Raw genomic sequence first — 24,238 nt, 5'->3', positions numbered from 1 at the left:
TTAATTTCAGTGCTGCTTATTCGTGGTTTTTACCTAGAGCTATTACAGTAGTATTTTTTCAAAAAATATCGATATTTTTCCGCCTTCCTACTGTGAAAGCTGTACGGTTCCAATACGTTGTATATTCTTGGTGTTCTAACGCACAGCTTATCGGCTAGTTCGTGATGGATTATTTTAGCCATCGATTAATCTTCTTGCTCTCCTTATATTCAGTTAATGAAAACATATGGCAATAATTTCATGATATTTTTTTCATCGGCGAAGAGCAAAACCGAAAATTCCCGACAGAGACCGACGAATATTAAAAAATATTATAAACAAACAGCATAAAAGTACCGGGGCAAAAGTGGCAACAGAAATCAACACTCAATTGAGTACTACTACTTTAACAAAATCAGTACGACGGGAGCCCCACAAGCTAACACTCATGGAAGGGCTGCGATTGCAAAACTCTTTATATTGAAAGCCAACACTAAGCTGCGAAAGAAGTGATTCAATGATCATAAAGCGTGGAGACTTCATAATTGAAATAATATGGCATGGTCCGATGAATCATTGTTTATATTGTCTCATACATACTGCCGGATTTATGTACCGAAGAAAAAGAAGCCAGAATCCAAGCAATAAAGCATGGGAACGGTTCTGTTGTAATATGAATGGCAATATCATGGTATTCAGCTAGTACTCTCAATCAGTCACAATCAGTACATCACTGGCCGGATTACTGCAAATGTAAAATATCTCAGATTATCAATGATGAAGTTCTTCAACTACGACTAGCATATATAGCAAAATATTCAATCTTGGTTTGTAAAGCATCAGAATATCATCAAATATTTTGTCTAGATAATCCCCAAACATCGAGCAGAGAGTGGGGAGTAGATATCCATCTTCAACATCAACATTATTGAAGAATTTGATTTTAGTGTAAGAATTGGACAGCATTCCTTTGGAAACTATTCAGATACTCTACGAATCTATTCCGCAAAAAGTTGCAGCTATGTTAATATTATAATAATTAACATGTTATTAATAATAATTTATTAACATGTTGATTATGTTATTAATAAATAAATATTGTGTATATGTCAGGTCTTCATATAATTTTGCCCATTCCCTGTATGTTACAATATTACTAGACTTCGTCTACCTAATAAAGTGTATCTACCATTTAGCTTACTGATATTAATTTCATTTACTGCTTTTATTCCAATTTAATCCTTGTATTTAGATACAATTTATACATATAGTATACACAATAATACAATTTAAAATATTTTATGCAATTAACCAGATTTCATGATATTACGAGTATATAAAAAGTTGTTGAAATTTAGAAACTACATGCTTCTTGTGCTAATTATAAATTAAGGACGATAATTATTAATTATCTTTCCAGCAATCTTATGAATCAAACGAACAATGAACCAACACAAGACGACCTCATGCAATTCATCAGTACAAACTTTGTTTCTGCCAATGAAACGGTAAGTTATCGATCAATTTGTATTTTGTAATAGGTACTTGTTTTGACAACATGAAATTGTTAGATAGAATGTAAGAGATCAATCATAGGTTTTTGATTAAAAATATAATAAAAAGCCGCTTTGGTAGCCACAGGCTATGTAACACCAGATACACTTACTAGTACTTATTTGCGGGACAAGAAACGAATGCCGTGTTAAAAGAATTATCCATCTTTAAATTCAATCCGTTTATCAGATCAAGTCGTAGTCAGAAAGACTTCCTATTTGAATATTTCCAATTTTTTGACATATTTACGACTTTTGGTAAAATACGTATTCTATGATGAGAAAAGGAATAGGAAGGAACCACGATTCTACATCTTCTTTAAATAATAAATAGGCATACACGTTTATTTTTAATCGACTTCAAAAAAGGAGGAAGTTCTATGTTCGGTTGTATAATTTTTTTAAATATATGTTCGCCGGTTTCTCTGTCAATTAAGGACCCATTTTCAAAATTAGTTTTTTGCTCGAAAGAGTGCACTTCCAATGTGGTCCCATTGGAACTAAGTCAGGATCAGACATGTACAAAGTTTTCACATATTTTTTTGTCTAAAATAATCAGATATTTGTGTATAATGTTATTGCTGAAGTGATATAAAGGAAAATCGGAAGAAGTTCGGTGTAAAAACCATTTGGTTTGATTTTTAAGGACTAACCATATCATGTGAGAAGTCGTATAAATATCGCAGGCAACTACTTCTATGGTGTAATGATTAGAGCGTTCCGCTCATACATGAATGTCGCAGGTTCGATTTCCGACGGGGGCAATAACTTTCTATTGTTCTAGTTTAGTTTGAACATTTGTCAAATCCCCTTGACTAGGTAGTGTATACTGGAGCCTGAAGCGTTCCTAATTTTCAATAATTGTTTCTTTATTCCTATTATCCCTCATACGGGCTGCACCATTACTTGGCCTAACCATTATAATACTTAATAAAAATAAGTGAGTAATTTGCTGAATAAATATCTAACATTAAAAAGAGAAAAATAATCACCGACTTCAAAGTGATCAGTTGGTAGTAGTAAAAATAATATGGTTAGTAGATAAATAGGGTTAGGTAGGTATTCAGCTAAATTACGTTTATATAATAGAATATAAAATACATGTAGTAGATAGCTTAAATAAGGTTTTTGTTTGTTTTTATTTAATTATTACAACGACTATTATTTACATATTTTATTTTAAAACGTTTTTTTTTTTGGGTTAAAAGTCTAAATTTATTTATTTTTTACTTCTTAGTGAGTTCCTTATTTATTTCTTGAAGTCAATTCAATTTTTTTGTCAAAATATTTTATTAATTATCATTGTCTAAAAATTAGCCACAAAAAAAAGATAATTAAGATAAAAAGGCAATTCCGGGAATTAATCAAAGAAAAAAATAAATAACTAAGTCTATATGTTCTTGTTATCTTTTCGGTAGGCTAACATATATCCGTTCTTCGAATTACTAAAAACAAAAGCATTTATATGAAGTTAAACGAGTTTTTTACAAATTATATCAACGCAACCATAAAAACTATCAAGGACTGATATTCGATCAAATCTAATAATATAGCGGATATAAAAAGGTTGTCTTCACATATATACCTTTTGAATGAGAATGGCTCTAACGCTGACTCGACAATCCCATTCATATAATAGTAAATGTAATATCAAGACCTTTTTTTATTATTGGGATACACACAAAAAACAGCCCTGTTTTATTAAATGTTATAAATCACACTACTAATCCGGTTGTTTTATTTGTGATTGTCAATTTTTTTTGGTATAAATAAACATAATAAATTTTATTTCCTCAATATAAGAAGAATGTATTTCCGTTTTTGTTAAATCCTTAAATGATAAAAATTAGAAATTATTTATTTTTTACAGTACTACTACATATAAAAATAAAATAAAAAAAGACTATCTTAAGACAAACTAAATTGCATATAATTGTATTATATACTTAAATTCTAAGTAGTGTCGGTATATATAGCAGTATATGTAAAAAACTTATAGGAAAAATACAATAAATTCATAACGTACGTACCAATTAAATAAACGAATATGTATTTATGTAGTGATCGCGTAGTGGTCGAAACTCTACCGTAACTCATGTTTTTCTTTTGTAAAATAGTAAAGCAAGTAAAATTCATACTAATACACAATCTAAATAAATTATCATTTTCCTTGTTGGATTTTACACTCTTGCCTAGAACATTCAAAAATTTTAAACAATCACAAACATAAATTTACGACCATGTCCCAGCAGGATTCGAACCCGCGGCTATCGCAATAGTAGGAGGACTGTCCCATCGCCTTTACCACTGCGCCACCAAGCAGGTTATTGAATGATTATTTTGAATATTACAGTTATATTATGAATATATAAATTATTACAAATAACCACAAATCAAAAGGCTCACAATTAAAGTTTAATATTTTAAATAACAAAATACACTCATTTTTGTTAAATTGCTCACCTAACTAACTATTTTGTTTTTATATCTTTGTTTAACACGACAAGGTATAAGGACAAGGACAAAATATACCCAAAGGAATATATATCATATAAGGATGCTTCAAATAAATCTAATATAATCACCATCCAAAAATTTTAAAACGATATTTTAAGGGGTCAATCTATTTTACAAATATTAATAATGGACTACTATTAATAGGGGAATCTCATAGTTATATCTTGAACTATCAATGTAAATTCTACTACTCAACATTGACATTACAAAAACAAAGAATAACATTATCTAGGCATAAAAATCTTTCACGAAATGGCAATTGCGAAATTGTAAATATTATTGCCATTTATAGCACATATTAGGATTGTTAGGATAAATAGGGCACGGGGGGTTGGCCATTTCGGCTCCCTTCGTTAAGTTTCGGGTTCAGGACAGCAAGCACTAATACTCACTAACTTTTTTAATTCGTTAAAGTGTTGTTACACGTTAAGAAATACTCGATGTATGCCTTACAGAAATAATGAATCTGTGATATTTAATTTTTAAAGTTGATAAAGCTTGGTTGTACGAACGTGCTACTAAAATAGACGTGGGATCGAATTGACAGGTATGCCTGTCATGCTTTTTATTTTATATAATTGTAATATTATATATAAATTTTAGCTTTTCACTTTGGATTATCATAATGTTCCCACTTTTCATCACCAGTAACATTACAATGCAAAAAACTCTCCGAATTTGCCGTTGGAGCAGCTTTTCACTCACAACCAAACATCTTTCAATGTCCCTTGAATTCAATTCATACGACACAAAATATCCAAGCTTTTGTATGTTCTTCCATGTTCCATTATATATTCTTCAAGCTATTGGAAATGGTTTCTTTTGTTACTCTCGACAATTCTGTATATTATTATTCTGCATAATATTACTCGGATAATCATCAAGTAGTGCCTTTAAATTCCCGTCTTCAATATTTTTTGGCTGTTCAGAATGCTTTTTGCCTTCGGTATAAAATCACCACTTTTAAAACGCTAAAACCAGTATTCACATGTTGAAATCGACGGAGCATGGTTGTCACAACCTTCCCAGAGCATTCGATAACCTTCTCAGTACAAATTCAGACAATTTCAATACACTGAAAACATTTTTTGTTTACACTTCAATGAAATGAGATACTGAATAATGAAGCCTGTCAGATAGGCTTCAACATGAAGTTGGTTACAAATGCATATATTCTGTAACTCCTTTAAAATTAATTTATAGGGCTAATAAAAATTGCTTTGATATTCAAACGTTATTTTATATTATTTTAATGCTTTTTCCAAAATCCACTTAAAACATATTCGGAAAACTTTGCATGAAGCTATTCCTTTTGACCAATATGTATAATACTTTTTTTCTTTAATTTTTGAACCGTCTCCAAGGACTAAGAATGTTAACAACTTGTGTTTTCCTGCCAATATTGGAAAATCTCCTCGACAGCTCCTTAATGTAACGTGGTGGGTATACAACTCCACCATGAAAGTATATTATGTTTTCCAAAAACCTTACACCATCAACGGATTTAGAAATGTTCCCAGCAAATACGCATAAACCTGGGAAGCATTTTTCATGAAATAACCAAACTTCGGTGTAAGGCGGCAATGGTAAAAATGTCCCAAAAAAGGGTACGCTATACGCTAAATAAAAATGTACAAATGTGATCAACAATGGTCGTTAGTCCATTAAAGCATATCATCTCGTATTATATAATCTTTCTAATAAAAAAAAACTACATATATCTGGAAAACATTTACAATAAATGTCGCACGAAAATATTAAAATAATATTCACCAACAAATATTTTCACCAAAACTGAACTGAATATCTGAAAATCAACATTTCAAAAAATTATCGTGCTTTTAAGGTTTCTTGGACCCCATCAGATTACAACCCAAATCCAAGCTTCCTAAACAAGATTACTGACGACGAAGTTCGAACTTTTGCTCAAAATTTAGTTGCAATTTGGCCAACACTAGGTAGAAAAGTATCAGATGATGTCATAAACGATCCTACGAAGCACTCCATAATTCCCATTCCGAATGGTTTTATAATACCAGGTGGTAGATTTAGGTAAGTCAACATTAACAAATCAACTGAAGAAATTCGAGTTATGAGCCATTGAGTTAAAACTCTGCCACAAGGTTTTACTTGTTATTCCATGACATTTTTTATAGTGTAAATACTATATTATATTCTTATTTCATACCATATAAAGAACAGTCTTTATAGAAGTCGATTTGTCAAAGAAATTCCTGATTAACAGGAAATGATCGAAAATAAATAATTGGAAAATCTGAAGAAATGATAGGTACTATTACTATTATTATAGTATGCTACTATTACTACTACACTACGTTTAAGCATTATAAAGAAATTGATCTTTATATAATAATGTTGTAAAATTAGTACAATTTTCTATTAGACTCAATTTACAACTGACTCAATAAAATAATCGGTAATATTCTAATAAATATTACTATTTTATTTAAACCTTATTTTGGCTTAACTTGGCATGGCCGCTTCAGTATCACCTCATCTTTAATACTATATTCACTTAACTGGTGGACAGTTTTTAGATCGTACGGTCATTAAAACAATACTGTGTCGAATTAGGTATTTCATCATCATCATCAATCCATAGCTAACACTTGGGGGAATGTCTATTTCTCAACCAATATGCTGCTGTTGGTACCGTAACACTGCGAACACTCTTCACTAAATCTCGCCACAGCAGTTCTGGCTTCCGACAAATTTAGTCTATTTTTCAGATCACCTTCTATTTTCTTGCTGCATGTATTAAATAATCAAGGAGGCCCATTCCGCCACAGAAGTATGTGATGAATTCCATTGACGAACCATTAAAATCTGCGTCCCTGAGTTTGTTCTATAACTGTGCATCTAATATGACCCCTCAAAGAAACATCTAGAATTTGTTTTAAACATTGAATTTGAAATTTTTCTGCCGCACAATCCGCTCAATTCAAATAATAAATTTAATAAATAATATCAGCTATAGAAAAATAACTTTTGTAATTCCAAACATTTGATAAAAGGTAAAAACATTTTGAAATGTCTTGTTGATGTTATTAAAGTCGAAAAACGCACTTTTGTTTTTCCTACAGCCAGTAAAAAATATAAATCCGATTTGAAAATGTCCATGTTATTTAAATTATAAAACCTTACTATTTTTGATACATGACAATCTTTTTGATTTATTTTTCATAATAGAACTTCGAATTACAACATCCTCCATTCATAATTATATTCTCTTTAGACTATAATTGAATTTATATATTCATTAACAAAATATTAGTATGTTAAGCTTATAAAATAAATCAATACTTTCATAAGTAACAGTAACGATGTATTTTTTATTACAGAGAATCATATTATTGGGATTCGTATTGGATAATCAGAGGCCTCTTGATAAGTGGAATGTCGGAGACAGCTAAAGGAATGCTTGAAAATTTTGTCTATTTGATAAACCAGTACGGTTTTATACCAAACGGTGCCAGAGTGTACTACTTAAACCGATCCCAACCTCCCCTTTTTACCCTTATGGTATCTATGTACATTGAATATACCAACGACACAAATATTTTGACATCGATAGTCCCTTATATCGAACAAGAATTAAGCTGGTGGTTAGAAAATCGCACAATCACGGTGAAGAAACATGGAAGAGAATACCGTTTGGCCCATTATCAATCACTAAGTAACACTCCACGATCTGAATCCTACAAAGAAGATTATACAACTTGCAGTTATTATACGGATAGCAATGACCAGGTAACAGGAAAACAAACTTAAAAATTTACTACTACAGATCTTCTCAACACTTTATATTTTGTGCTGTAACAGGTCAATTGAAAAGTCCCCGGCCTGACACATAGATGGCGCTACTAGAATTAAATCCTACTAAATTATAAAAATTAAAAAATATGTTTTTTGTTAGCCCTAACCCTCAAAAGATGCGTGTATAAATTTGACCACTGTCGGATTATTAGTTTGTGAATTATAGCTTTTTGAGTGAAACAACTTTTGTTATTGTGAAAAAAATGAATAAAATGGAATTTCGCGTGTTGATAAATGTTTTTTTTTGAAGGGAATAAAATACAGTTGAAGCAAAAACTTGGCTTGATGTCGAATTTCCGGACACTGTTCTAGAAAAATCAACCATCAAGGATTGGTATGCTAAGTTTAGACGTGGTGAAATGAGCACCGAAGACGATGAACGCAGCGGAACCCCAAAAGAGGTTGTTACCGATGAAAATATTTAAAAAATCCACAAAAATGGTTTTGGATGACCGTAAATTGAAATTGAATGAAATAGCAGACATTCTAAAGGTATCAACTGAACGTGTACATCATATCATTCACGAATATTTGGGTATGAGAAAGCTCTGTGCAAAGTGGGTGCTTTCTTTTGATCAAAAACAACGACGAGCTGATGATTCGGAACAGTGTTTGAAGATGATCAAGCGTAATCAACCCGAGTTTTTGCGTCGATATGTGACAATGGATGAAACATGGCTCAATCAGTTCAGGATCAAAAGTTGGAGGGTCGCTATAACAGTATAGCACCCTTTAAGGGAATTATGTTGAATAAAAAAAAACTAAAATGTTGCCAAAAAAATGTGTTTTACTACTTGGTAGACCGGGGACTTTTCAAATGACCCGTTAACACTTATCATTCGAAAAATAAGATAACACTATATCATTTGTCTTTTTTGTTCAATATGTTTAATATTAAGAATCATATAAATCACATATACTAACATCAAATATATTGACTATATCATAACTATAATTACATAAAAAGTTTTATATTTTATATTATTTTAAATTACTATATTTTAGCAAATCTGTTACCAATCATTGAAAAGTGGCGCCGAAACAGGCTGGGACTTTTCATCTCGATGGTTCTTCGACGATCAGGGTGGTACAAGCACTAATTTAACCCACATCAGGACCCAGAGAGTGGTACCGGTTGATTTAAATTCGTTCTTATACAAAGCTTTCCAAAGTCTATCAGATTTTTATCGATATCTAGGAGATAAACGGAAAGAAAACCAGTGGGCAAGTTTATCCAACGATTGGCTACAATCCATAGAAGAGGTATTTATAAACACCATGCATTATAGTCAGCTAATGCTATAGAAATCTAATTAAACGAAAATACATTAAAAAAATTTGTTTAAATGGATAAAGTTTGTCGTCATTGTTTTATTAATTGTAAGTACTATAAGACAATTTTTGTGATACCCTATTAAAAAGTACCTACGAATTGAAAAGTTATCTATAAGGAGAATATAATTTAGGGTGTATATGTATTTTTAGGTCCTTTACAATCAGGAAGATGGTATATGGTACGACTATGACTCTATACTTGAAAAACCGAGAAAGTACTTCTTTCCAAGCAACTTTGCTCCCCTTTGGGCCGACGCATATAATCAACGACATAAGAATATCTACGGAAAACGTGCTGCCCAATACTTTACAAATGTAAATATAACCCAATATTTAGGTGGTATTCCTACTTCGTTAGATCAAAGCGGCGAACAATGGGATTTCAGCAACGCATGGCCGCCACTTCAAGAATTGGTTGTACTAGGGTTAATGAAAAGCGAAAATGAAGAAGCCCTTCAAATTGCCCACTTGTTCGGCTCTAGGTAAACTATTTCTATAATATAGAAATAACTAATTTTATTTATTAACTAATTTTCGTTAGATGGATATCAGCCAATATAAAAGGTTATAACGACAGCCAGATAATGTACGAAAAATATGATGCCGTTATTCCAGGCGCTTTTGGCGGAGGTGGTGAATATACAGTCCAAGCTGGTTTTGGATGGACAAATGGTGTGGCACTACATTTTATCAAATTGTTCTACAGCAGTGACGAATAAATATATACTGCTAACATTTAATAACATTTTATTATCATTTCTCTTCTAGAATCACTTGTTAATACAGTACATTTTATTAAGGAATTTATTAAAGTAATATTTCCAGCTTAATTTATAACTATTAAATGTATAAATGCGTGTTGTGTTATATATTAAATAAAATGCAACAATATATTAATAATAAAAAACAGCCTAAATTTAAAATATTTAAAAGTTTAATTGAATATCAAAGTAGTGACATCTATCAGTCAATTCAAGTTATGTTAATCATTGAAAAGTTTTTAAATAAATATTTCTGTCGCAATACATTTAACCATCGACTAATAGATGGCACAATGAAAAATAAATAAAATAATTTGAAAAAGTATTTATATTTCGATATATAAACTTATTTTAACAAACAGTATTAATGTGTACAACAGAATTATTGAATATGTTAAACGAGCTATAAATATATACCTATTACTGTATAAAATAAATAAGAAAAATCAGTTGCATAACAAGTAAGAGTGTTTTAAATAGTTTTATGGATTTTATTATATTAATATTTGTTTTACTAAATGTGTTTGTATTAGTGAAATATTATATAAAATATACTTCCAATAATACAGATTATGTTGTTTTTTTACATAATTTCATAACTAATTTGTTAATACCTTTATTGTAGTTGCCTTTATTAAAGTCGATCTCTCAGCTTTTTAATATAATGTCCTCGACTAAATCAACCGCTAATAAGCGCCATCTATGGTCGACGTCGAACATGATAAGTCAGTAAACGAAACGTACGGCGACTTGTCAACAAAAGACATTTACCGCAAAGTTTTTTGTGATCGAAAATCCATGAAAAAACCGCGGATTTCGGGAAGAGCTTCGAATAAGTGAAGTGGATTATCATTTTTAGTTTTTAGTGGTTGTACATGAAATTATGAAGAGGCGAAATGTTGAGCTGGCTAAGATGAGAAGACCTATGAAAAAGAACAAAATCGCCGAAGGATTTTACGGAAGGTAGATCCCCAAAAAATAATTTCCGTATTTGAATGTGTTTTTGTTTCCTATAAACGAACTGAAATAAATCACATTCTAAGCGATTTTCGTTCCATATGTGTTTCAAAATGGCTGGGGTCATGTAACAAAAAGCCCTTTTGTCACCCTGTTTCGTCACAGTTTCTAGTGTTACTAACCTAAATAGCAAATTAGCAGAACCCCAGCTGGTTTCGCGTAATCTATTTCTTTCTAGTAATTTTTAAGCAAAATTGCTAAAAGGTTATAATTGCAGCTGTCAAAACAAATCTTATTTTTATCCTGTAATCTAAAAATATATTCGCATATTTTTGCATTAACAGCTTACGTTAATGTTGGTATTATGAACGCATGTATGTAAGAAATCAGCTTTATCTTATTTTATAAACATATTGTATCGAAGTAAAAAAAATTAGTACAAGTTTGAGCACATCTGGCTACATCAAAAATACAAGAAATTCCATAGATTAGAAAGTATTTTTGAAATAATTAAACTATTTACAAATCACTTTTCATGACATTAACTATAACCTTGTTTTTTACTATTAGACAAAATAAATTATTTATTGTACTACCAAACTCAATGAAATATTTCTCTGACTCATTTATTTATTGGATGTTTTTTTTTGTTTTTAATCAAAATATCAGATATTACGTAGAGATAATTGCAACATAATACGTATTTGTATTTATTAAAGTTATATCGATTAGAAAAAAAATGTTATAGCATTATTTGTCCTTCTTGAGGATTAAACATTTGAAATGTTTAAAAAATGAGAAATTGCATGTTTATAATAAGTATAAACAATCGTCTAAATATAATATACTTGTAGTAGGTTAATATAGCAGACCTTCAAAGTAAAAATATGATCGCATAAGAGACCTAATTATAATTAATTCTTTGTCGTTTTTGTGCAGCTATATGTTTTTATTCCACATCTACTTAATAATTGTAAATAACGAAAATATAATTTTGTTAACTTTACCGTATGTTGATACATCCAGAATATTAAAAATTAGTTTTTTAATCTAAAAACTAACATTAGAGTTCGTGTAGTTAATAATATAATTAAATATAATTTAATATATTCTTAAATTTATGGAGTATTTGTACTAAAACTTAATTACCTTATTATTATTATAAAATCTGTTAATTGATGATAAATATATATTTTGTGCCAATCATTAATAAAAAATACTACATATTAATTCATATTAGATTGATTGAAACTAAACATTATGTATATAGTATGTATCTGTAACAGCTTTTAAGATAAACTGAATTGTTTATATTACAATATTACATGTTATGAGTTTTATGTTTATTTGTTTTTTAAATTGTAACATTATTGGAGCTATTAAATAAAAGCTTATGTTTTGTGTGAGTAGTAAATCACATACATAATAAATTAGGTATAAATTTAGATACCCCATGTCAAGAATGAAAATACTAGCCTTTGCTTACTTATTTTTGTGGTTAAAGTTATATGTGTAATTTTATATATTGTGAAAACTAAATAAAAAATTTTAATATTTTTAAAATTATTAATACATATTTCTGAGTTATTAAATATTTTAAAGATAATAAATGGATTCGCAAATACATTAAGTTATATCTGATGTCATTTTATCATATCTAATTTATAATTAAGGCAGGATAAATCGTTAATAAATAATAGAGATTTCGAGCATAAATATATACTTGGATGTTATATAACATCATTAATTTGGTGCATAATAGAAGTACATGTATTCGTTTTGATAATGTTTTGCGATTACGTAATAATAATATTTAATTGTTACCTATTTATAACTTTGTATTTAATTATGATATCATAAATTATTTTAATAACAAATTTATAGTTTACTGGGGCTGTGCTCAAAGATCTGAAACTAGTAACTAAAGTTTGTTTGAATACCGATGATTATTTATTTGTTGATTGATAGATTAGTAATATTTTAGTGGGTATAGATCTCAAGATAACTTTTAATAACATTTAATTACATTTTCTATTGTACAAAATGTTTTAGATATAATAGCAATATATTCATCAATAAACGTCAATAATATGATTAAACAACTGTTATATATTTTTTAGACCTAAATGGTTTAAACACATGTTGTAATGATAAGATAAAATTATGTTTACAGCAAGTAACCATCTGTTTCTTTTAATAAAATAATAAGTTTCCTGGTTCAAACACACATCCTTTTCCAAATATAACATCAGAATTAAGTTAGAACACTAGCAATATAGCTAAATAAGACTTATTAACTAACTCATCTTTATTGAAATGATTTTCATGGATTATAGTTATAACAACAGTACTAGAAATATTTTATTGAGTCGATTTACATAAAAACCAAATTTCAACTTTCGAACTTTTCAACCATATTGATGTGAAAGATACAGTTATAAATGTTTTTAATTTTAATGAATTATCATCAAATATTTTTTTCTTATTATTAGTTATTAATTTGTGTTTCTTTTCAGCTCCCTTCTGTATTTGAGATTTTTTGCCCTTTGGGTCTTTGTTTTATTCACCGATTACATTTTGGAATTCCGATTCGAATTTTTATGGCCATTCTATCTCTTGATTCGTTCGGTCTACGATTCATTTAAGTACCAAGGCCTGGCCTTTTCCATATTTTTTGTTTTAATAGCATTGACATCAGACATGCTTTGCTATTTTTTCATACCGGTGAACTGGCTGTTCTTCGCGGCTAGTACTTATGTATGGATACAGTATGTCTGGCACACGGACAAGGGTAAGTACGTGCTTTAATATAATTCTAAAAAGTTTTGAGCATTCTTTTATTCCCAGATTTACTATATGTACTTGTATAAAAAAAAACTTTAAATGTTCAGTAATTCTGAGTGCCAATTGAGTTTTACAGTGACATACTTTTTTGAGTTTTTTAATGAATATTATAAAAATAATATTTTATAATTTGTACAATAGCCCAATGCCATGTATATTTGGTGTAATAAATACTATAAATATATTTTTATATTTTATATTATATTTATATACATAATTTGCTATATTTGGTGTTCGAATTCTGTATTATAGAGCTTTTCATATTAGCATAATTATTATTCATCATCAAATCATAAGGATTCTCATAGATATAAGAGACATATGGTTGCACAAGACTTAGTTCAAGATTAAGTCTTATTGCTTTTTATATACAAAGGATTTAATGTTATAATATAAAATAAGTAGTTAATATCGTTACCACTTCAAAATAGCCATATAAATCTGTTCTTATCAGCAATACAATGCAAAGTATATTATACTCAAGTGCTCAAAGCTTTTATTGATATGCTGTATAGTAAAATAACTAGGATAATAACTTTGATTTGTTGCTAGGTATTTGCGCCCCAACTATTGTATTATGGGTGCTGTTCATATACTTGGAAGCTGCCGTTCGATTAAGAGATCACAAGCATCTTCCAGGCCATCTGGATCTATGTAGACCGTTCGCAGCACATTGCATAGGTTATCCAGTTGTTACATTAGGTTTTGGATTCAAATCATATGTTGGCTACAGGTAACGACAACATCAATAATATTAATTGCTTTATCAAGTTACAAATATTTCGATTACCATAAATTATTGCCAAATTATCCATTATTTTAATATTTTTGTCAATATTTCATTTTCAAGATTAGTTTATAGTAAACGTTTTCTTTAGATTCTAAAATAAGGTGACCTCCTCACAGTTGATCATAAATTACCACACTATATGAAAAGTTCAGAGGTTTTTTAAAATATAATTTTATTACTACTTTATTACTGTTATTGCCAATAGCTACATTCTTATGCCAAAAATTGATCAAAAGTGAAAAAAAAGAAAATTTCTATTTTTAGGTTAGCGGTTTATATTTTTATGTCTGTTGTCAAATAATATGTTATGTGTATAATCTACTGTACGATGTTGACGGCCCGTGGCAGTTATATTGTTATGGCGTCGTCTGTATAATATGTCGTTGTTAAATGATGTGTTTATATGTCGTCAAATGTACTTCAAGAATATTATTCAAAACTCCTTTATGTAAACTACTGCACAATGTTGAACGCCTGTGGCATCTGTATTGTTATGGCGTAATCTGTTTAATATGTCGTATTCTGTTACTGATGCTAAATCACCAGGGTAAATTATACGATTGAGTGTTCATTAATTGTCGCAAATTAAAATTAATAAATGATCTTGCTTTTTTTTAATGATAACGTGATTGGGAATGCATCCGGTGATCCGTAGTTTGTCATCCCGCCTACGGTGAGCACTACAGAACAATCATAACTTTTTAATCCATATTGAGCTATAAAAAAACAGACATACTCTATTTAATACTACAGTTCTTGTTCTTGTTTGATTTTGTAAAGTCACAGAATTTAAAAAAACCGCAATCGACTGACGCTCTATGAACTCGACATAATCTAGGTAACGCACAAATTCGGTTGAATTTGTACGGCAGCGTCATTTAAAAATGGACCATTTGGATACATTAAATAAAAAAGGGCTTCATTAATATTTGACATATATTACTTTTTAATATCTAAAAAAACCGGACATAGATATTTTAATAATATTTTGTTTATTCCAGTACTTGTTATGTGTCATGTAGTAATAATATATACCTTTTTAGAATGCGACAGCGAAAACAACATTATGTAGCCAAAGAAAATCAATTTTACATGCAGTTGATGCAGCAAGCGTTACCTGTAGAGACTCCACCTGAAATCACGGAACAGGTGGCGAATACGTCAGCTAGCAACAGTTTAACGGCAGCACCATCAGCAGCACCAAATGTACAAAATAATAATAAAATACAGAACCATAGTCATAAGGTACAATTAATTAATGTCTTATTGTATCTAATATATATGTTATATCTGCAATTTTTTAGGAAAAAAATGGCCACATTCCAAATGGGTCGATAGCTAATGGTTTTAATCATGGGACAAAGTCTTACAAAAGATTATCGGCAGAAAAAAGTCGAGAAGCTGGCGAGCATCATGAACACAAACACAGCGATAAACATATAGAGAAGCAAACGAAGGTATTAACAACATTACAACCAGCTGATTGAATCCTAACCATTCATATGCAGGTAAATCACTTACATACTAATGGTTCAGTTGTCGAAATACACGAAGAATCAACTGAACCAGAACCAAAACCGACTAGACGACGAGAAAAGAAGGAGCAAGATAAGGAGCGAGAGGCTCAAGAATATTTACAGCGACTCGAAGCAGAAACGCGAAAGCTTAAATCGGATTTACAACAAAGCCGCGCTAGTGAACAAGAATTAAGAATTCAGGTAATATATATTATAAAAAGTTATAAATTCAATTATGTATATATTTATAAATATTAGTCCATAAGTCAATCAACTATTGTATTCAAGTTTCTTTTTTATTTTTTTAGGTTGCTTCACTGACAACTAGTGAAAAGGGTACCAAGGGTGAGCTCTCTCTACTACAGAGAGTAATAGAAGACCTGAGAGAACAGATGCAGAACGCGACTGTGTCCAAGCAGTTAGATAAACAGTCTATAAGTAATCTGGAAAGAAAGATTACCGAGGAGAGGAAACTTCGATCGAGCTTAGAATGTCAGCTAAATCAAGAGAGAAAAAACAGAAAGCAAGACGAAGCTAGGCTCGCACAAGTAAGGCTACACTTATTAATTGGTTTCAACATTTATTTTTTTTAGGATCTTATACAGTTACATAAAGGGATTTTAATTTTATAAAATTTGCACTGATATGTAAGAATAAGCTTAAAATTATTTATTTTGTAAGTGTAAGATATAACTTCTAGTCTTAGTAGTATATGCTACAAATAAGTTATAATTGTTATTTTCTCATTATACCTTTTTAACATTATTTAATTCGCCTATTATGGTTACAGGTTACGGCACAGCAGTCGTCAAGAGCGGAATGCACAGACATGTGCAAGGCGCGCAGACGCGAGCTGGAATCTGAATTAACTGAATGCCGGCAAGCTCAGCGCTGGGCCGAAGACAGGTACCATTCTCGTTCAACGTATTTATTTGCTGATTTTGGCTTAATCATTCGTTGATTATGCATTTAAGGTTTAAAGACATGGAACTGGAAAATCAGAGCCTCCTCCAACAGATTCGTGATTCTGACATGCTGATGAATGCGCTGTCGGCGATGCAGGATAAAAACACCCATCTCGAGAACTCTCTGTCCGCCGAGACGCGCATAAAATTGGACTTATTTAGCGCGCTTGGAGAAGCAAAAAGACAACTAGAAATCCGAGAAAGTAAGTGGTACATTTTAAAATGTATAGACAATTATTTTATTGAGACATGAGCAGTTAAACCCTATTAATCTTCCATGTACCAAGTGACTTAAAAGCTTGCCCTATACTAAGTGGGGTGTGGCATACCCCAGTCTGCAAAATGTCATAAACTTTGCATATACAAATTTGTTGATGAATATTATGCATCAAATATTATTTTTACCTTGAAACCATCACATTTATATAAAAAACAGAATTAGTAAAAATTTTTTACCAGTTTTAATGACAATATTTTTAAAAAATATAAAACTTTTATACTCCCAAAAATAACATTTTTTACCTTATGTACTAAGTTTAAAATACTTATGTAATTATCACAATTGTTTTTATTTAGGAATCAACAAAGCAGGAATACAAGTACGTAAAGATCCCGTTACTAAACTTGTGATTCTTTAATAAATGTTCTATAGTTTCGTAACTAGTAAAAGACTTGTCCATGATAACATTCCGAGATAATTGTGATATACATTGTACTAATTGATCCACAAAACCAAAAGGCTTGAAATCTCCATATTTAGCGTGTAAAGCGTCTTGATATCCACCAAAGCATAAATTTTAATGCCATACTTTATTGATTTTAAAGGAATGTACTGGCGGAAGGCACGTCGTCCTCTAAAAGCAATAGTTCTCCATCGATTGTACGATTTTCACATGTAATATAATCATCTTGACAGTTTATTTCTTCGTGTACTCGCACTATCGAATCTCAAGTTGTTCATCAAGAAAGAAAATATGTTTCTACTCATTGTATCTAAAATGTTAATCCCATTACCACAAGTGGTTCATAAATCTATTGTACTTTGACGTCCAGAACGTATCAAGCCTGATATAAAGAGTAATCCAAAAAATGTTTTCATCTTTTCCTTTGCTGTGTCTGTTTGTTATTAATGGTAATTTGCAAGCGTATTTTCTCGTTGGTGTAATTCACAATATTGAAATCATATCATCTGAAGTAAATAAAGTAAAACAGTCAAGACTTCTTGTCTTTAGCAACCGTTTTCACACCTGGCAAATGTGTAATAATGTTTTCAGCTCTGCTAAGAATATTGCTTCTGGATGGATCTTATTGCCATGTGTTGCTCCATCTTTACCTATATAACATGAAGCGTTTGTTTGGTGCAATTCCGAAGACGGTATGTCATCATCACTGTCCGATTCAAAACAAGACAATTCAATATCGACTTGCTGTCTGTATTGCTTTGGATGATCAAGTGATCTAGTTCTAGTTCCGTATTATATTCCTTAAAGTAAAAAATCTGACTCCGTCAATTACGATATAGTCTATATTTTGAAGATATCTCTAACAATTAGTGATAATATAAACTATGCAAACATACTCTTTAATACGCGCCGTACGAGGTGGGGGTCTGTGATGCTCACGCGCACTTAAAATGCGCTTAACTTGTTTGGCGGTAGCCACGTGACTAACGAACTACTCAAAACGCCTACTACCACGCAAAGGCTGTGGTGTGCTATACTCCACATTGTACACCAAACGTTAATAAGGTGACTCAAAATTGTAGATTTAACATCATTAATATTTATGTTGTTTTTTCAGACCTAAACCGTACACAAGAAAAGGAAATCGAGGAATTAAAGAGCAAAATAGCTCAAGTTCTCGCTGTTATGCCCAACGATTCCTTTAACGCGGGCCCGGTATCAAGCTCGGTGTCGGGAATGTCACGCGTCCGTCTTGCTGAAAGCCCACCCACAGGACTGTCCAAACTCGATCCGAACGCCACGGCCTACACGCCCAAAAACTCGCTCATAACCTCTACAGAAGCTTAACTTTTTTGTTGTGTTATATATAATTTTTTATATTATTACGGTTGATGGGAAGGTATAAAGCAACCGAGGAATAGTACATCGAAGTTGATCTTTGGTTTGGTAAAATTGTTGTCTAAAACTAAAGGAGTTTTTGTCAAAAATGCAATGCAATATTAATTATAAATATTTAATTTTTCGCATATGCTCTTTGCGCCTTTAAATTATTAATCATTACAAATGACAATATCAGTAGAGTTTCTACTTGATTTAATTTTATTGGCTATCTTATGAAATTGTAATAATAAAATAAATTATAAAAATTAATGTATCTCGAAACTTTTTATTCTATATAAAAATGACTATTTGTACAAGACAAAGACTCCTTCATTTCCTTTCTTATTTTTTCATATTATTTATTTGATTATGATGAGCTTCTAAGAACTCTATACTAAAAGATGCTCGGGTTTATGTTCCTATTTTATTTTATTTGGAACCGAATGGCTAGTACTTAAAAAAATAAAAGATAAAATATTTCATCAGACCAAAGCCAATAGAAATTCGACGTAAAATTCCTCAATATGCTTTACAATTGTTCTTATGAGCGTAATACAGATTAGTTTGCAATTGTTAATCTACATCTAACATTTTTATAGTTTTCTTTTTTTTTGACATCGTCGGCATCTTAACTTACCAAAATTATTAACAATTTCAATAATACATTATGATTCAATGATTGTTGCTAATCTGATTCTGCTAAATGGTTCCTCATTTTTTTGTGTACTGAAACATTTTTCTAGTCTGATATATTTTTTTGATAAGATCAATATTTCTGATAATGAAATACAGGATTGTTTTTTAATGTATTAGGTTATTTCGGAAGGCATTAATAAATATTTTTTGTTACTTAAAGAATGTCTCTCTTTATCTTTGTATAAATGTATAGTTGGAGGAAAGATGCAGTATTTAATTTTTTCGTCATCCTTGACCTATATGATTATGAAATTGTTGTGGTATATGTTAATGATCTCAGAGTTACATCTCTTTCTCCGAATCCTTTCACAATGGTCGATCATTATTGATTTTTGTGTCCACTTTTAAATATTTTGGAAACAAGGCCGGAGTAATGTTATCTTAAAATATATTATTATGAAAAGCAGTTCGTATTTTTAAATCATATTATATTTCCCAAAACATATATCCTTTATTTATTGATTCCTCCACCGTAATTATTTGATGAATACAAGGGAACAGCCATGATAACAAGTATTCTTATATACTTAAATATGTTATAACTTAATTTTGTGCGATTTATTTTTTTGGCATCATTGGTAAAAATAAGAACATCCTTCCCAATGCTTTAAATATAATTAAATTTAAACTTATTGCCGATTATCATAACTTTTTTTAAATATCAACTGTGAATGATAACATTGTTTGAAGAAACTTTTTACATTTATTAACTCAATATAATAATCAAGCAGTTTCTCAATAGTGATAATATAAGTACAGTTATATATAAATTGGTTGGTTGGATTTTGAGTATCTAGATCATATATAACGTTCGTTCTTAGTTGAGTTACAAGAACTTTTCCTAAAACACTTAGACATGATTGGAATAAAATCTGTTATAAGTTTAACAACTGAAAAGTTTCTTTTCAAAAAATGTTTTACTACTGTTATAACAATTCTATTGAATTCAGTACTCTCAACTGAAATAAAAGTTATGTTAAAAATGGATTTTAAGTTTTACAAAATTAAATATTGAGTCAACTATATTTTTGTATTATAGAATGTATATTTATTTGGTTAATTTTGTATTATGGCATAATATATTTTATTACAAATTATCAATTATGTTACAACATGTAGAGATTGACTATTGTATGGATAATGATATTCTTGACTCCTCTTTCTCTTTATTTGTTGATAATGAGTAAATGTTCAAAAGCAATCTTGTTGGATTGAAAATAAAACAATTTCGAAATAAATGACCTATTAAACTTGTGTTTTATTTTATTTGTTTTTACAGCCCATCAGTCTCTTTGGCTATTTAGGGTCAATTACAATGTAGTATTTAATTTAATTATAATATACAATATAGTAAATATATAACATATAATAAAATGTAAAATAAGTTAAAGGCAAAACATTTAGAAAAACAAATTAAAGCGTAAGAGGATATAAATATCTCATTTCTCAGTGAATGTTATAAGTGCTGGAGCAGGTCCGTGGCTGTCAAGAAGCCCATCAACAAGTCTAATTGCTCAGGTTGGACCAATTGCTACAATGACCTCGGCATCCCGAGTTGTTGCATTAGAACTACATATTTCTGACAGTCTAGTAGGATGTACTTGACGCTCAGCTGAGTTTGACATTGATCACACAGGAGTGGGCCTCGTCCTTTTAACAAGTATTCGTAGGTAAGTCTACAATGCTCTATCCGCAGACGAGCGAGGATACTCAGTTTAAATGTACTAATATTAATGATATCTGAAAGCTAGTGAAAGACCCTCTTGATCTTCCATAATTTATTATTCTTAATAAGGAGGTATTTACCAATTTAGTTGGTTTAATTTTTTATAGAAAGCTTTCATGTGTGTTTTAGCATCTTTCTTACAAAACAACATATTTAGTTTGGTCGAATCTTCTATACTGCTCGCTAAAAAGTCGGCTTTTTCATTTCCGAGTATTCCCTTATGAGATGGAACCCAGAAGTATGTAATCCTTACCCCCTTCTTTTGTAAAGTTGTGTGCAGCTCTATTATATGTGTAACCAGAGGGTGGATTGACTTTGCCGATCTCAGACTCTCCAAGGAACTTTTTGAATCTGTTATTATGAGTGTTGGTCAGTTTATCGATAACTTTTCCAATGCAGCTAGAGCCTTGTAGATAGCCAGCAGTTACGCAGAAAAAATACTGGTTAGAGATGGAACCCAAAAGTGCTCCTCAAACTGATTTGAAGTGTATGTCGCACCCACAAATTCGTCGCGCTTTGAACCATCTGTGTAAATGGTAAAATAGTTGGGATATTTCATTTCGATTATTTTCCAGAAAAATCGTTTTGCTATAGTGGGGCTGATTGATATAGACTGTGTATATTCAAAAATTGCCATGGTGATATAGCCGCGATTTTGTTGTCTGCAGATGGGATCATAATCATTAGTCGATTGCAAGTTATCCGAAAAACTGACGACGGACTTCATGCCTTTGTGGTGTGTAGATTTTGTCTGTGTTTTCAGAGAAGAAAGAGACAAACTGACTTAATTCGGGGTGATATCCAAGGGAGCTTACGTAATTCATTAGTAGGAATTATCTTCGTGAGCCGAGTGATGGTATCTCTGCCTCACATTGTAGGCTTTCAACTGGGCTAGGCGGAATGCTCCCAATATAATTCTCAGTGCGGTGTTTTGGACTGAGTCTAGTCACATCACATAGGACGGGATTGCAGTAATATAGCACTGGCTACCATAGATATTTTAAACCATTTTGTTTAGCCCATATAGGATTTTCATTAAGGCATTTCTGTAGGAGGTGCTGGCTTTACTTATTAATAATTGGCTAATACAGGAGCGCTGAAGCACTCCACCCGAAAACATCAGTCAAAAAGGAGGTAATAAATCCATACATTCCCCCACCCCCTATTTTCCAGTCCAACAACTGTCTTTGGATGCTACTTGTGTTAACGGTGTCAAAAGCCCTTTCCAAATCAAGGAAGACAGCAGTCACGTCTTGTCCTAGGTTGAAGGCTTCACAAAGATCCTCCTGAAATCCAATCAGGTGGTCGAGTGTTGAATATCCGTTAATTTAGTAATATCTGCCTTCTAATTATGTATGTCAATCTATAGCCGATCATGCGCTCCAGTACATTGCACATATGACTCATGGCACATTACCTCAAACAAAATCCCACCTATAGTGCTCCGTGACAAGAAGAGGTTCATGGAGCTCATTAAAATCTCCAAGGCACAATCAGTTGATTATTATCACCCGAAACAAAAAGGAGGGCAATCTCTTATTCGTCGCCATAAAGCTCACTACCCTGCTCGAGAAAAGAAATTATCCTTACCATTCCTTCTGTCATCCGGAGGAACTTCTCTTCGATCAAGGCTTCCATCCCAAATTTGTGCAAAGATAGAAATTAAAATCGAGGATAGAACTACCAATTGTTTAGGTAGTTGTCCTTCGCCAAGAGCGACAGATCATCTATATGACCAAACTCGGCGTCATCGGTGAAATGGCCAGCCAGTGCAGTGCTTCAACTGCCAGCTTTTTGGGAATTCCAGCTCGTATTGCCGATCCCCAGTTCAACTTCTCAAGGCGCAGCAAGAGTCCTTGATTTCTTTATTCTTCAAGGCGTAAATAGCCCTTCCGAAGTTCTCTCCGAGAATCTCTTCTTTTGGAATCCGATCTAATTCCGAAAATTAACACTAATAGCTTGAGGAAGCCGTACTCAATCTAACTCGTGATATTCAGTCTGCTCACGAATCTGCCACAGTCGAAACATCATCACAACCCCAACCGTGGAGAAACAACCTTCCCGCTTCCCTTAAACGTGAAATTCGCATCAAAAATGGTCTATGCAGATTAGCCCGATTCACCCTTGATGCTCAGATAATAAGCAGCTCGCGGAACTGGAAAACACCATTAACGCCATCATGAGGCTGCAACATTTATAGCGGTTATTCCCAAGAAAGGAGCAAAATCATCTCCATCTAACTACAGGCCCATCAGCCTTCTCAGTGCCATTTCGAAGCTTGCCGAGAGGGCAATACTCTACGCTCGCAACTCTTTCACAAAGGAAAACAACATCATTCCTGATGAACAATTCGGCGTTCGAACTCACCACTCATCCGTCCATCAGGCCACCCGTCTGGCCGCACACATCGAAAACGAAATGAAAGGCTTCATTTGTGACACGGCCTCGGGGAGATATAAGTAGAATTGGCGTTAAGCATCGCATTCATTTCGCTTCGGAGGGTGTTAAAATACAGTGTTCCCACAAAGTTGTGTAATGAGCTAAATGACAATAAGCGTAAACTACTCTCATTAATTTCTCCATAGCCAAACTAACCAAAACTTATTTCTAGTCTCATTGAACTTTCCAGCCAGAATAGATAAATCAGTTGCTGGAATAGGATTAAATACTTCTTATAGTTGGTTGTAGAAGTAATGTT

The 24,238-nt window shown here is 31.5% G+C and overlaps 2 protein-coding genes across 10 annotated transcripts in view; both read left to right on the top strand.

Annotated features, from left to right (window-relative positions):
• Positions 1 to 10,552, top strand: part of LOC143206849 (trehalase) — a 43,529-nt gene extending 32,977 nt beyond the window's left edge. For all 9 annotated transcript variants that reach the window (XM_076419649.1, XM_076419655.1, XM_076419656.1 and 6 more), the window contains 6 exons: positions 1,400 to 1,487; positions 5,896 to 6,101; positions 7,412 to 7,820; positions 8,892 to 9,149; positions 9,372 to 9,703; positions 9,763 to 10,552. In XM_076419649.1, the coding sequence (XP_076275764.1) occupies positions 1,400 to 1,487; positions 5,896 to 6,101; positions 7,412 to 7,820; positions 8,892 to 9,149; positions 9,372 to 9,703; positions 9,763 to 9,940 (1,471 nt within the window). In that variant the 3' untranslated portion in view covers positions 9,941 to 10,552. The remainder of the gene's footprint in view (positions 1 to 1,399; positions 1,488 to 5,895; positions 6,102 to 7,411; positions 7,821 to 8,891; positions 9,150 to 9,371; positions 9,704 to 9,762) is intronic.
• A 153-nt stretch (positions 10,553 to 10,705) lies between these two features.
• LOC143197752 (macoilin-1) lies at positions 10,706 to 21,068 on the top strand. Its single transcript, XM_076406459.1, has 10 exons — positions 10,706 to 10,945; positions 13,456 to 13,730; positions 14,336 to 14,516; positions 15,617 to 15,818; positions 15,878 to 16,030; positions 16,082 to 16,291; positions 16,399 to 16,638; positions 16,881 to 16,996; positions 17,065 to 17,258; positions 18,856 to 21,068. Exons 1-10 carry the CDS (start codon positions 10,866 to 10,868, stop codon positions 19,083 to 19,085), a joined length of 1,881 nt encoding a protein of 626 aa, XP_076262574.1. The 5' UTR covers positions 10,706 to 10,865; the 3' UTR covers positions 19,086 to 21,068.
• The last annotated feature ends 3,170 nt before the right edge of the window (positions 21,069 to 24,238 follow it).

This window comes from Rhynchophorus ferrugineus, unplaced genomic scaffold (genome assembly GCF_030347505.1).
Source record: "Rhynchophorus ferrugineus isolate W39M unplaced genomic scaffold, kcgeb_rfMv2 rfM1, whole genome shotgun sequence".
NCBI classification, from domain to species: domain Eukaryota; kingdom Metazoa; phylum Arthropoda; class Insecta; order Coleoptera; family Curculionidae; genus Rhynchophorus; species Rhynchophorus ferrugineus.
The sequence above is the reverse complement of the archived record's forward strand: the minus strand, read 5'-3'. Positions and strand labels throughout refer to the sequence as shown.

What these genes read in the sequence shown, in the direction of transcription:
- LOC143197752 (XM_076406459.1), top strand. Translation starts at nt 10,866, where the DNA reads ATGAAGAGGCGAAATGTTGAGCTGGCTAAGATGAGAAGACCTATGAAA. An exon ending in TACAGAACCATAGTCATAAG is followed by an intron (nt 15,819 to 15,877) that starts GTACAATTAATT and finishes GCAATTTTTTAG; the next exon opens with GAAAAAAATGGCCACATTCC. An exon ending in ATATAGAGAAGCAAACGAAG is followed by an intron (nt 16,031 to 16,081) that starts GTATTAACAACA and finishes ATTCATATGCAG; the next exon opens with GTAAATCACTTACATACTAA.